Here is a 15191-nt window from a genome sequence, read left to right as displayed (position 1 = left end):
GGAAAAAAAGATGGTTCCTCACAGACCAACGACATGGGAGAACCACTGGGCTGAGGCAGAGAAAAACTCTCACTGGTTTCCTGCTTTGACCTTAAAATCGCCTCTCCACTGCTAGAAATGTCACATGAAGATATCAAATCTACTATAAACCCAGATACACTAACTGCTGTAACCACATCCTCTGGCAATAAATTCCAGAGCTTAATTATGTGTTGAGTAAAAAAGAATTTTCTCCAATTTGTTTTAAATGAGCTACTTGCTAACTTCATGGAGCGCCCCCTAGTCCTTTTATTGTCTGAGAGCGTAAATAACTGATTTACATTTACCTGTTCAAGTCCTTTCATGATTTTGTAGATCTCTGTCATATCCCCCCTCAGCTGTCTCTTCTCACAGGTGAGCCGTTCCATCCCCTTTATCATTTTGGTCACCCTTCCCATTACTTTCGCCAGTGCAACTTTGTCTTTTTTGAGATGCGGTGACCAGAATTGCACACAGTATTCAAGGTGTGGTCTCACCATGGAGCAACACAGAGGCATTATGACATCCACCATTTTATTTGCCATTCCCTTCCTAATAACTCCTAACATTTTGTTTGCTTTTTTGACCGCCACAACACACTGAGCCGACGATTTCAATGTATTATCCACTATGACGCCTAGATCTCTTTCCTGGTGGTAACTCCTAATATGGAGCCTAACACCGCTCTCTTCATCTCCTTGTCTTAACAGAGACCTGGCTTTCTCCTAAGGACACTGCTTCAGTTGCTGCTTTCTGTCACGGAGGTTATCTTTTCTCCCACACACCTCGCCCGGTAGACCTACAGATTTCAACCCCTTCTCCCACATCAATCCCACTCTTTTTCTTCCTTTGCAGCCCATTCTATCCGCCTATTCACTCCACTACCTCTCTGGGTAGCTGTCATCTATTGACCCCCTGATAAATCTCCCTCCTCCTTTCTCACTGACTTTGATTCTTGGTTTTCCTTCTTCATTGACCTGTCTTTCCCTTTCCTATCCTTGGTGACTTTAACCTCCATGTTGATGACCCCTCTAACTCTTATGCCTCAAATCTCCTTTCTTCATTTGATCTCCGACTTGGCTCTACCATCTCTAGTCATCAGCATGGCCACTACCTTGCCTGGTTTTTGTTTCCAACAGCTCTTTCAGACTTTGCCACCTCAGTTCTTCCAGTCTCAGACCATCACCTGATAACTTTCACATTAAACCACCCTCCCCCATAGACTCGTCCAGTCATCACTTACATCTTTAGGAATCTCCAAGCTGTTGACCCTGCATCTTTTCCACTGCTGTTTCATCTCTCTTTTCCTTCACAACCTTGAATCTGTTGATGAAGCAGTTTCTTCTTATAACACTATAATCTCTTCAGCCTTAGACACTCTTGCCCCTCCTCTTACCAGTCCTGTAAGGCACTCTAAATCCCAGCCTTGGCTACCTACGTTCCTGTGCCTGCTCTGTAGAACATCTCTGGCTAAAATCCTGTGCCCATGCAGATTTCATACATTTCAGATTCATGCTGACCATTTTCCAGTATGCTATTACACTTGCCAAACAAGGTCCATCTGACAAACTCTCTTACATCCAAACCTTACTGTCTCTTTGCCACTCTCAATTCCCTCCTCAAACTTTCCTCGCCTTCCTCCTCCCCTTCTCTCTCTGCCCGGACAATGGCTGACTTCTTCTATGACAAGATTCACAAAATTAGATTCACAAAATTAGTCTTGAATTCTCAACTATTTCACCTTTACTTGCCTCTCTCCTACTTCTTTCCTCTACCCTTCCCCTAACCTCCACTACTCTCCTCTTTTCCTGAAGTCACAATGGAGGAAACTGCTCATCTTCTCTTCCTCCAAACTCATTCCTGTGACCCTGTCCCCATCTGATTCCTGAGCTCCATCTCCACTGCAGTCATCCCTTCTATCTGTCACATCCTCAAGTTATCAATCTCCACTGCTACTGTTCCTGCTGCCTTCAAAGACGCTGTCTTCATACCACTCCTTAAAATACCCTCACTAGATCCTACCTGTCCTGCCAACTATTGTCCCATCTCCTTTCTCTTCTTTGCCTCCAAACTACTTGAATGTGCTGTTTACTGCCGCTGTCTTGACTTTCTTACATCTTAATCCATTCTTGATCCAGGTCAGTCTGATTTTCTTCCTCTATATTCAACTGAAACAGCCCTTGACAAAGTTTCCAATGATCTGTTTATGGCTAAAGCCAAAGGTCTTTATTCTGTCCTTATCCTCCTTGACCTGTCTGCTGCTTTTTGACACTGTGATCATCATCTACTCCTTGATACTCTGTCCTTGCTTGGTTTCGGGACTCTGTCCTGTCTTGGTTCTCTTCTTACCTCTCCATTGTACCTTTAACATTTCCTCTGGTGGTTCTTCCTCTACTGTCATTACTCTATCAATTGGTGTGTCTCAGGGCTCTGTCCTGGGCCCTCTTCTCTTCTCACTATATACTAATTCCCTTGGTGCTCTAATTTCATCTCATGGCTTTCAGTGCCATTTTTATGCTGATGACTTCCAGATCTACCTTTGTACACCAGAAATTTCATCAGAAATCCAGTCCCAGATCTCGGCCTACCTGTCTGACATTGCTGCCTGGATGTCCCACTGCCCCCTTAAACTCAACATGGCCAAGTCGGAGCTCCTTATCTGTCCCCCCAAGCCCACTTCTCCTCTTCCTCCTTTCTATGTTTCTATGGATAATACGGTCATCATCCCGATCCCATCAGCCCGTAATCTTGGAGTCCTCTTTGACGCCTTTCTCTCCTTCTCTACGCATATCCAAAACACTGCTAAAATGCGTCATTTCTTTGTTTATAACATTGCCAAAATCCATCCTTTCCTTTCTGAATACACTGCCAGAACCCTTAGCCACTCTCTCAACTCCTCCTGCTTAGACTATTGCAACCTGCTCCTCACAGGTCTCCCAGAAAGCCATCTCTCTCCACTGCAATCTGTCCTACATTTAGCTGCAGACTTAACTTTTTCCAAATTCACTTTGCTCACATAACTCCTTTTCTGAAGGCTCCCTGTCCACTCCCACATAAAGTTCAAGCTCCTCTTTCTCACCTACAAATGCCTTCAGTCTGCAGCGGCTCACTACCTTTCCTCTCTTATCTCTCTCTACACCCCTCCTTGTGCACTCTGCTCATCATATGTCACTCCTGTTTGTGCCCTTCTCCTCTACTGCTAATTCCAGACTCTGTGCTTTCCACCCGGCTGCACTGTGTGCTTGGAATAGTCTTCTTGAACTGGTGCACCATGCTCCCTCTCTTGCCATGTTTAAATCCCATCTAAAGACTCATCTTTTAGAAACCACTTTTAAATCTTTTGCCTGATTCTCTGCTTTTAGTCTTGTTAACTAACTTTCTTTTCTTTCTAACCATTGTCTTGCTTTATAAAATACCCCAAGTCTCTTGTCCTGGATGTTTATCTTATTAGATTGTAAGCTCTATCGATCAGGGACTGTCTTTTTTTTGTTTGTACTGTGCTGCATATGTCGCATAGCGCCATAGAAATGTTAAATAATAGTAGTAGTAATAAGATAAGGAGAAGCCCCCTTACTACAAGTTTCAAAGCGAAAGTCCATGTGTACCTTCACTTTGAAACATGAACATTTGTACCTCCTTTACATGCAGATACGTTTTCAAGGAAAATGATGCACGTGGAGCAGTATTTCCCTCCCCTGGCTAAAAGTAATGCATGTCCTTGTAGCCTCGTTAAGGAAGTGCAGTTTTCACATGGCCCCTTTATGTGGGTAGATTTCTAAATTGTCCCCTTCTAAAATACTTGCAAGATATTAATAATACACAAGAAGCAAACCCATTTCAAAGGAAAAGAGGTTTTAGAGCAAAGGGGTCGTGATATGAGGCTCCGAGGAGCCTTTGATTACTACTGTAAATGGAGGAACCTCTGTATCTGGGGCTAATCTGTTCATTTGTACAATAGTACGAAACGTACTAATGTACCTAATTTATGCTCTGCTCTCTACCGTGCAAGAAGAGGATACAGTGTTCTGGACCAGGCTCAAAGCTTTGGGAAAATTTATAAAATCTTGACGACTGAAACATTCTTAATACAGGATGGCCTAGAGAGAGGTGTCACCTGGATTTATACCATTGTCTTAGCGCAGAAATGACTGAGCATATATCCAATAAAATTAGCTATGTGGCTTAGCTATGCTTCTGAGAACCATGAGGTTACTTCTACAGTCTGTGAGAAATGCTCTTGTCTATCCCAAACCTCTTCCTCACTAACTGCATGACTGACTCTGTACTCCCAACAACCCACAGACCTTTATTTTGCCTGTTGAGGACCTAGTTGAGAGAGGATTTCAAATGTAGTTTTCTCAGCTTGATGCAGACAGTAAGAAAAACAAAAGGAATACAAATGTGTGTCTTGTCTAACAATTTGCTTCTTGCTGACACACACGTTCAGCTGAGCCTTATAAAAAAACGAGCTGCTTGATCACCAATCAACTGAATAGTATATAGTTGCAATTAACGGCCAGAGGCTTGCAAAATATTCACCTTGAAAGCTACCAGTGTTTTATGGCCTTAAACAGTCTGGAATACAGATTATCAGACATGAAACATAGCTTTCTCCTCTGGTTTTCTGGCACATCCCTGATCAACAATAAGATGCTCCTTCAAAAAGCACCAAATTGATGGTCACGGACAAGATGAAACCAAAAGGAAGAGGCAGATGGAGGATCTAATGCCCAATTTATGAGTTCCAAGTTAATTTAAAAACATCCACATTTTTTAAAATTAATAAATATCTCTCAACTTTAACCTTAAGGGCTGTTCTGCTCATGTGATATTTGAGACTCTAGTGCTGATAACCACGGTTAAGAAAAATACATATATCTTTTTAAAATAAATTTAAGTTGGATATTTTCATCAGAAGTTTTTATATTTATTTATATGAGAGACCTCCCTCCTTAGAGACATTTAAAGCAAAGGCATAAAAATACAGATTAAAGTGTCTGTGATATCTTTGCCTTACGCTGATTGATGGTGAAATACTGAGATGGAGTATCAATGGTGTAGAACAGGCTGCTTATAAAATCATCAACATCTGGATCCTTAGCTGTCACATTGGCAGCAACGGTTCCTGGATTTACTTCCTCACGAATGCGGTGAACTGTGTTTGTTCTAGAAGACACAAATCCATGAGAGGAAATGATACATGTGCCTTATTTTTCATTCACACAGAGTGAGGGCTGCCCTTTGATTAAATGTAGTTCTTATGGTCCATGTTTTTTTCCTGGGTTAAAACCTGTTCAATGCTGATTATAAAAGGCTTTCAAAACATCATACAAATCCAACACATCTTACAATGCCCAGTAATCAGTCGAATTATTATATCTCCTTAAAAATCCCCACCCTTCAGATAAAGCAGTGAAATTGATCCTTAATACATAGAACAGACTGAAGTCAACATCATCAAGTAATAAGAGAATGGAATTAACATCACCTCATGAAAATCCACACCTTTGGGTGGATTAAATAATTGGAACCTGATACACAGATTAAACTAAAAGTCAAAATAATCAGTTCTTAATTAAATAAAATCAATATCACTTTAAAATGATAGGTGACAACATGCAAAACAACTTGCCTATAAATAAAATTGACATCGCTTGTTCATAAATAGCATGCCAAAAATGTAGATTAAAATCTTTCCTTTGATGACTAAATCAGGATCCAAATGTATTCTCAATGAGTACAGAAAATGGGGCTCTTGCTGTATTCAGTCACTAGTTCTTAGCACAACCTTTACTGCTGTATTCAGTTAATAGTTCTTAGCACAACCTTTACTTTTTGTTTCGTGTTCAGTCCAGACTACACAGATTAATGGAAAAGAGCAATAGATCTGTTCTGAAGTGAAACTCTGTTTTGTGCATTCTTCCTCTTTCATAGTGGCCTATTTACTAAACTAAAGCAGTTTCTAATGTAAGTGAAGTGAAGAGTCAGGGCTAAGGCGAGACTTATTAGGTTATAAAATGAAAGATCCCCATGCATTTTGATTTAAAATAATTTTCTAATTCCTGCAACTTGATGGAAATTGTGCATAACTTTAAGACAGTGTTGTCTCCTCTTTGGGAATCCTTTATTTTGTTTGCAGTTTTGTACTCAGGAGATGACAGACAGACCGATGCTGCAGTGCTTACTAGAGTTATTGCCAGGCTCCATGTCATAAGCAATACGCATGTTAGTTAAATATTCACTAAACTGCAGTAAGTGAATACTGCATTATAGGGGATTTGCTGTGGCCAGTAACGCATGGATGTTATCGGCTGTGGGAGTACATCTGCGTTCCTGCTGCTGGTAATGCATCAGTGTTAGCAGCCACAACACTGCTAGCCACCCTCCCACTCTTGACAGAGGGTCAGGTAGGGCAGTGACACTTGACACTTCAAATCCAGTGGAGAGGAGTGAGCGGGGTTTGCTCCTGCCCTGAAGACTCATGGACCTCTTTGGATGGGGTAGAGAGCTCCTGAGAAGCGGAGGCTCCAACATGGTGGGGGAAGTTCTGTTAGGGCTGGGATGATAACCCTGCTCCGGGGTAGGGGGGATGGGCAGTTCTTTTCTGATTTTTGGGGAGTCATCCTGTTCCAGGGAAAGAGGACTTCATCCTGCTCTTGGAGGAGATGGGAGGAGAATGGAACTGAATTTTGGATTGCTGATGGCCCTTTAAGGAGAGAGGGGTAAATGGGACTGAGATATCGATGCTCTCAAAAGATGTTATTATTCCTCTTGAGGTGTGGTTTAGATTAATGCATATCACATGGTTTAACATGATTTGTGGTCAGTGGAAAAATATATTAATGAGCTGCTTTGCTTGCATGATGCAGCTAATTAACATTTTTTGACAAAATCTGTTTAATTTATGCAGTAATAATGTTAATGTCAATACATGCATTACTATTAATCTATATCAACAGATTTTAAATCTGCATTAATACCAAATTAAGGGGGTCATGCATGAAAGTGCGTTATGGTGCTTTCACATGCTATAATGCATTATGGCATGTGAAAAACGCTGTACCGCACAGTGCAAATGAAATGTTTTGGGGTGGTCAGGATTGGGGAGGTGTAATGGGTGGGAATTAGTAAAATTAGGGGCCATATCACACGGTGAGATAGCATAATGCATGCTATCAATACCAGAAATAACTACACCTTTTTCTGTAGTATTAAGCTGTGCGAAATGGCCATAACGCAATTCGCGATTAATTTTTGGAATTGCATTTAGGCCATTTCTGGGCTGGGGGGAGGGAGAAGAGAGAGGAGTGGGGAGAGAGAGAGAGAGAGCGCCACTGGGGAGGGCCTTACTGTGTGCACCTATTTATATCTCTATAGGAGGGCCACCTGATAGGTCGAGGTGAGGTGTTGGTAGTGGTTTAGGGTTTAGGGGCCAGTTTCGCTTGTAGAGTGAGATGTACGAACAGCACAGTACACCTTGGTGAAGATTTGACCTCATCTGGAGTGAGGAAAGTCTTACAAAGATGAAATTTTGTGCCATGTTCTCTCACCCAAGCTTGATGGTAGCCTGTTATAGAGCCCAGAAAGAGAGTTTTCTTCTTGTGATCACAGCAGGGGTGAGTGTGTGTATGTGTGTGTGTGTGTGTGTGTGTGGCCTAAACATTTACTGTTAGCATGCCACAAACTATTACTGTCTGCCAGAATAACCTGTAACCTGTGCCTGGGATATAGGCTAGAGCAAAAAAGAGAGGAAGATGAACAAAAAAGATAGGGTTCTCCTATGAGTTCAGCTACGGGAATTCCCCCTTTACCTGAGTGCTAGCTTCCTTGGTTTAGAGCCACGGCGTGGTTGGCAATGCAAATTCCTAGACAGAAAAGTAGTGTGTGACACTGCAGTATACCCACTGAGTATTGAACCTTTGCAGTAAGAATAAAGTGATGCTCTGGGCCTGCACAGTATTCTCTGCTGCTAATATTGTTTTGTTCTTGGACTCCCCAACTGTACTTCGAGCCCCCAATACTGGAATGTTAGTGGTTTCATAAGCACCCTAGCACCCTAAAATGTAAAAACACAAAAGGGTAGATTTTAATAGCTGGCTGCGCCTATTTTATAACATGCATGCGCTGGTACACACACGTTATAAAATCAATGGGCTGCGTGCACATGCACGCCGGATTTGATAATCCGTGCACGCAAGGGGGGGGGGAAGGATTTTTGCAAATCTCGCACAGCGACGCATTTTGGCCTTTCCCAGTTCCCTCCCAGTCCGCTCCAATTAAGGAGCGGACTGGGAGGGAACTTCCCTACCCCCCCTACCCTAACCTCCCTTTCTCTTCCCCTCTCCTCCCCAACCCCAACCCCTAAATCTAAATCTTTTTTTCACTTTTGTTGCTCAACTTACTTCAACTTCCGAGCTGAAGTGTAAGTTGCGAGCCAGGACAGCGAACAATGGTGCTGTCCTGCTCTACCCCTCCCTGCCCCCCAGCCCGCTCCTTCCAAGAGGCCTGGCACTTGAGCATGTATCGGCCTTTATGAGCGTGGTTGGGCCTTACGTGTGCCGGGTGAATCTTCCAAAGGTCCGGCCATGCACGTAAAGTCCGGAATTTACGCGGGCTGGGCATTTAAAATCTGCCTGATATTTTTTAGAAGTATTCATGAAACACAAATCATAAAAAAAAATTAAGAAATAAATATTGCAGAAGATTAAATAATCGCCATGCATAAAACCTTTCATTTTTCACTTACACTGTAAAGTAAGGATTTTCATCATTGATGTTATTAATGTTGATTATCACTATTCCACTGACAGACATTCCTTGAGGGTCCTCCACTTTGATAGTCAACGAATAACTGTTAAAGAGAATGGTAAGTGCATGGCCATACATTATTTCACAGCTTTTAACTCGGAATTGAGAAAAATGCAAAAAAGGCCAGAAATTCAGTCCTTACGTATGTGGATCTGTCTCATAATCAAATATCTTGTTTGAAGAAATGGATCCAGGTGGAGACACACTGAATGGAGCAGCTGGAGTAGAGGTCAGTGAGTACTAAAACAAAAAGTATGTACAATTAGTAAGTTCATTTTATCATTACTTATGTTACAGGTTCCTAGAATGGGCAGAGCACAATGAGCACACTGGGCTCAGTCTTCAAAGGCTTAGTTGGGATCTGCAGGTGTACAAAGGGGAGTTGTGGGGGTAGATTGGTTGAGTCACCTGAAAGCGTGCTCATACCGTCACAATGCATGTATGTGAGCCACATTAAAAAACGGCATTCTAAGGGGCATTTTGGGAGTGGGGTTGGCAACTACAAGTGTACAGTTTAGTTTTACCCCCATTATTTTATATCTTAAAAGTGTACTTGATTTTTTTTTTTTTAAGATACACAACAAGCCAATAATCAAGCATAATGTACACGGGCAGCTGGTGTTGAAAATCAGCTGGGTTTGTGCAGGCTGAAAAGTTCACACTACCATTACCAGCTGGGCACCCTATTGAAAGCTTTCTCCTTTAAGAACTGCAGGCCCCACGGATTATATGGTCCCGGGACTAAATGTTAGAGGTGCCAAACGGCTCCGTTTCATACGGAACTAACTAATCTGCTCCAGTGATAGGATAATATCAGCACTGGATTCGCCTTTTCATTATGGCATAGAGCCAGATGGCAGCAGCTTCAGTTTGCCATTTCTCGAATGCAAAAGGGCACACAAAGTAAAGGATTCTCAATAAAAGCAAGGAAAAGAGCCTTCTTGGGAGTAATGCTGAATTATTGGAGTCTGTTGGCCCTACATTTCACTGAAACTGAGGATTACTTTTGTTCTGTTATTTTATAGAAATGTACTTATTTATTTATTTATTTATTTGTTTGTTGAGTTTATATACCGTCATTCGGTAGAGCCATCATTTGCCTTATGTTAACCTTAGCATGGTTACTGGTATTGCTTAGGGTTTATCCAGAAATGTGTTAGTATATTTGCTGCTAATATACTACTATCGCTTTTCTTTTGGGAAGGAAAATGTACATTTGTTCATATCTTTAGGATTGGTTTAGTGCTTTAGTGTAAGGCTTCTGTTTTGAATGTTTTATACTTATTGTGCTATTTTGATTATTATCTTTTAGTTATTATGACTTTTTATTGTTTAGTTGGTACAGTTTTTTATTATTGAAAATGTTGTCACAATAATACTTATGATATGTGATCAAATTTCATTTTTATTATTAGCTGCTTTTTTTTTAAATTGTGAATTGTAATCCTCCTTGAACAGGCTTTCGGCCCGAAAAAGCAAATCTAAGTCTTAAATTGAACTAAATCAAACAGGAAACACTTTCTAAACACAACTTCTACCAAATTGCTGTAGTTAGAAAGTTATTTTCAAGTGAAAGTACAGTGGGATATTTTTTTATTAGCTAACAAGTTTTATCTTGTGTTTAGTTAACGCTTAGCTTTATTCTTATCTAGATGATACACTATCACATAAGATATATAACATTAGAAAATGCACAGTGTAGTTAGAAGGGAAATAAACTTCAAGTTTGGCAAACGGATGCAGTCGCCTTGTACTTATGGGGCATTATGATTATTTCACTATTAAAACTCACTAAAATGATAACTGAAGTGAGCATCGTTTCATACTAGAAACTTATAATTCTCAGCTCAGTACAGTGCAATGAGAATCCTATTGCTGAAGGAGACCCAAGAGTCTTAAATAGGCCCAGAGTTCATTCTTCGGCACACAAGATTGGTTTCTTGAAGCATCTCCATTTATCAAAACACATTTGTTAAACTGGCACAAGATGGCTTCTTCTCTGTCTCATGTGCCTCGAGTCCATCTGAAACCTGGGGCTTGCACAGAGCTGCCATCTAATGCCAAGTCATGGCGGATATTCTCTAAACATTAACAGTGACAAAAGCAGGAAAAATCCTAGAAGGGACATTATAATCACTAAGATTGGCTCACTATCAGGGCTAGTGAAAATTTTGCTGCCGTTCAAGGCAAATGAAAATTTGCTAATCCTGGGAAGATGGGAGGATGCCAAGGAGAGGGATCTGTTTCTCCGACTTTCCTCCTTTCATGGCTTTTAGGCTATGGAGCTGTTGGCCCATGGATCCACTCCAGCACTTTGCACTGATGCACCCGGAGCTGTGCTGTAGTATAAGGGCAGCGGTGAGGGGCAGCTGGCATGGTGGAGCCAGGAGAAGTGAATGCCTGTGCCCGAGGAGCAGAGCTGAGGAGCTGGAGGGGAACTGAAAGCCTACGGAGCGACAGGCCCAGGTGGAGAGCAGCTGCAATCTGGTGGAGAACTGTGGTGCTGCACGACTGGTACAGCAAACCTGAAGGGGACAGGAAGATCAGGGGCAGGGCCTGGAGAAGGAGCAGCTGCCAACAGGAGGTGGGTGGCATTTGTTTTTACCCTCCTTTTCAATATGCTGACCACTGTCCTAGTCACAGGGTTATCCATGACTTTGAATTAGGTGGCAGCTCTGGTTGCACACTAAGAACAATATCCACTCGGGTACATACTTGTTTTACATAATGCAAAAGAGAACGGGGAGGGCAATCTTCAGACATTTTTATGTGGATAAGCACGGGTTTACCTTTGTAAACATGTGGTTTTAAAATTGTCTCCCCCTGCCCCCGCAAAGCAGGTGAAAGCACCCAGTCCACATACTTTTACCTGCAGGATAAAAGGGGTGGGGTTAGTGTGGGAGAGGAATGGAATCTCCATGCCTTCTTTCACATGGGTGCTTTGCACCTGCTTCAAGGTAGCTGGAAAGTACCCAGGTACAAAGACAGGATGCGTTTTTATTTTGAAACACGGAAACAACAAATAATTTTGTTGCACTGAAACCCCCAGCGATATTAGTGTGCACTGAAACCATTCCGTGTGCGCGCGAACAAAAAGGAATTGACACGAAAACTCCCCAAAGCTTAATGAAACAAAGGTTTTTCGCTGCACACCACCAGTACAAAGTATTTGCCTTCTCCGCAGACCTGTATTTTCAAAGAAGCACTTCATTGGGAGTTTGCCTTTGAAAATTAACCTGTAGGCCTTGGCAGGCTGTTTAAAATGTGTCTCCTATGTCACTAGACGACTGGTGCCTGCTGTCTGTGCTGCCTAGCTAGTTGCATCGGCCCGAGTCACCGTGTCAACCATGACTTTGAAAGAGAATTCTGTGACGAGGCTGCTGGTGCCTGCAGGATAGCCCTGAGCCTGTCCAGACTGCTCTGCTAGAATGCATGGCTGGTAGGGAAGCAGAGAGGAGCTGTTTATGTAACTGAACACCAGCACTGTTAGTAGTGGCCAATAAAATCACTTACAGGAAAGGATCAGTGAAACAATAGTAGCAACCCTGAATGGTATCTCAAAAATAGAAAAGAAATCGAGAAGGGACACTCAAAATGTAAAACAGAAATACGAATAATTTTTAAACTGGATTTCACTTCATCATTGGTCCCAGCAGCACATTTTAAAACCACATTTGTTTTTGAGTGCTTAAATATCAGATTTTCAAATGTGTGAAAACAGACTCCTAAAGTGGTAAATTTACAAAAGAAATGCCAAGTACAATACTTCCCAAGTGATGTACTCCAACCGAAGATGCAATCCACAAAGAGCCCAAAATGGCCCATATTTCAAAAATATCTGCATCGGAGGTAGGGAACTTCTTCTATAAATGTCCATCACTTTCCATAGAACATTTCAGTTGTAAAAGCTATACAATCACTATCTCCAAAAGAGGACAATGTACCGTGAGGTTATTTCAATCAAAATGTGACCAGTCATTGAAAAACCAAGACTCATCCTCATATCCTTAATTGGTGGAAAGTATAGAACACTGGGCTGCCCCCTCTATCTCGACAGCGCCTCCCTGTGGCAGAGACCTTCTCCCGCTGTCGTGGCCGAGGATGGAGGGGTGTGGAATGTTTCTGTGTTGCAAGGTCTCCAGATGGAACCGCACAGGGTGCACTGCTTGATGCCGCCCTGGGCAGAAAAGGGGTCCAGAACCCACCCACCCTGGTCCCAGCGCTGTCTGTCACTGTGCAATGCTCTCTGACACAGTCACGTCTCCTCCTGTGACAGCCTTGGCATTGGGCCTGTTGGTGTCCACCTCCGTGGGGTGCCTACTACCTATCTATAGGAAATCAATAATAAAGACTGCCTCCCTGGCACCGAGTATCTTCCACCAACCTAAGATCTTTCTTGTGCGGGTGTCCGGCGGCTTGGTGAAAACAAAGGATAATCAAAAATGCCCTGCCTTTAAATTCAGGGGAAACTATCAAAATACAAAGGATCCAGCTATATGTAGAACTCAATATAGACTTACTTACTTGCAACCGTCATACATAGCCTCAGTAGTATAATGGCTTATAGTGTCAAGCCCTTGCAACTCTGGGCTTGAATAATCATAGGTTGCTGTAAGAATTTAAGAAGCAAACACTGTGTAAACACTACAAATGTTTGCTCTAAACGTTTTCCACCAGCCAGGGGAGTAATACTTCCTGAAGTGCACGCTCCAACACGGCAGTGTTTCGGAGTGTCAGACTCCTTCCTCAGGGAACTTCAGGGAGGTGGTTTGCTGGTGCAATTTTTGAAATGATGTCTCTGGTCATTCAAGAAGCGGTGCAAAACACTGGCTAAAATCGGTGCCCCGAAAGTGAGCAGCCTTGCCGAGATTCTTGCCGCTAAAAGGTCACTTGCCGCTAAAAGGTCACTTTTAGCGGCAAGAATCTCGGCAAGGCTGCTCACTTTCGGGGCACCGATTTTAGCCAGTGTTTTGCACCGCTTCTTGAATGACCAGAGACATCATTTCAAAAATTGCACCAGCAAACCACCTCCCTGAAGTTCCCTGAGGAAGGAGTCTGACACTCCGAAACACTGCCGTGTTGGAGCGTGCACTTCAGGAAGTATTACTCCCCTGGCTGGTGGAAAACGTTTAGAGCAAACATTTGTAGTGTTTACACAGTGTTTGCTTCTTAAATTCTTACAGCAACCTATGATTATTCAAGCCCAGAGTTGCAAGGGCTTGACACTATAAGCCATTATACTACTGAGGCTATGTATGACGGTTGCAAGTAAGTAAGTCTATATTGAGTTCTACATATAGCTGGATCCTTTGCTTCCAAATCTCCTCAGGAACAGCAGTGCTAGTGGTTCCTGTAGCTTTTCCCCTTGAGAAAGACAGAGCTGGTTGTAAGCACTTCTGCTTTCTCCAAAGTTTTCCTGCTCTCCCCCAAAGTCCCTACGTGCAGATCCTTGCTCCTCTGATGTTACCCATGTAGAGCTGCTTTTATAAACCTTCTTAGCTTCTATAGTGCTGCCACTCTCGACCGTCCTGATTAAGAATATAATACATAATGCTTGCCATACTGGATCAGAACATGGGTCCATGAGGTTCAGTATCCAAGAGTTTCCAACAGTGGCCAATCCAGGTCACAAATACCTGGCAGGATTCCAAGCTGCTTATCCCAAGAATAAGCAATTGATATCTTCAAAGAGACCTGGGTAAAGAGAGTGGAAAGAGAGTACCTGATCCCTAATTATGGACCAGAGTTTTCAGAGACCTTTGTATGTAGAGAAGGAAGCTTTCCACCCTTCTCTTCTTTTTTGGTTGTCCTATTTGAATTAGTATTTTCCCCTCTTATTTTTGTTATATTGGGATTGAGTGCCTTTTGGTATCTGGGGCTCAGATTCCAAAACATCTAGAGGGAGGTGTCTTTTTCTCCTGGAAAAAAAACCTGATGAATAGCTGTGTCATCCAGAGGAATGGATTACCATCCATTACCAGAGAAAAGGAGATATTAAGGTATTTTTCAAGAGAGTAATAATATCTACAATTGAGAGGAGAGTGCCCACTTGGTGCTATCAAAAGGAGATCTATGAAAACACAGAAGACTTCAGAAGAGGTATGAGAATTGGGAAGTTCTATTTTATTAGGTAATTGGGATTTATAATCTAACCACTTCACAGGGGGAAGAGTCTTAAATTAAATTAAGAGTTGGAAGAAGGATTATATGTTCTTCAAATTGAATAATTGAGAAGATAAAAAATTATTAAGGGACTGGCTTGATCAAATTAATACTTTTACTGGAAGAGGAAGGTCACAAATTTATTGCATCTCTCAAAGAAGTATGTTAATTTGACATCAAGGAGCTGTAAGCAACAATTGTCA

At 42.1% G+C, this 15191-nt stretch overlaps 1 protein-coding gene across 2 annotated transcripts in view; it reads right to left on the bottom strand.

The window, feature by feature from the left end:
* CDHR3 (cadherin related family member 3) overlaps nucleotides 1-15191 on the bottom strand; it is a 162027-nt gene that overhangs the window by 89100 nt on the left and 57736 nt on the right. For both annotated transcript variants that reach the window (XM_029616027.1, XM_029616026.1), the window contains exons 5-7: nucleotides 8969-9066; nucleotides 8765-8869; nucleotides 5036-5184 (exon numbers count right to left, since the gene is read on the bottom strand). In XM_029616027.1, the coding sequence (XP_029471887.1) occupies nucleotides 5036-5184; nucleotides 8765-8869; nucleotides 8969-9066 (352 nt within the window). The remainder of the gene's footprint in view (nucleotides 1-5035; nucleotides 5185-8764; nucleotides 8870-8968; nucleotides 9067-15191) is intronic.

The sequence above is a fragment of the Rhinatrema bivittatum genome, chromosome 9 (assembly GCF_901001135.1).
Source record: "Rhinatrema bivittatum chromosome 9, aRhiBiv1.1, whole genome shotgun sequence".
Taxonomy (NCBI): Eukaryota; Metazoa; Chordata; class Amphibia; order Gymnophiona; family Rhinatrematidae; genus Rhinatrema; species Rhinatrema bivittatum.
Note: the sequence above shows the minus strand (reverse complement) of the source record. Positions and strands in the feature narration are given on the sequence as shown.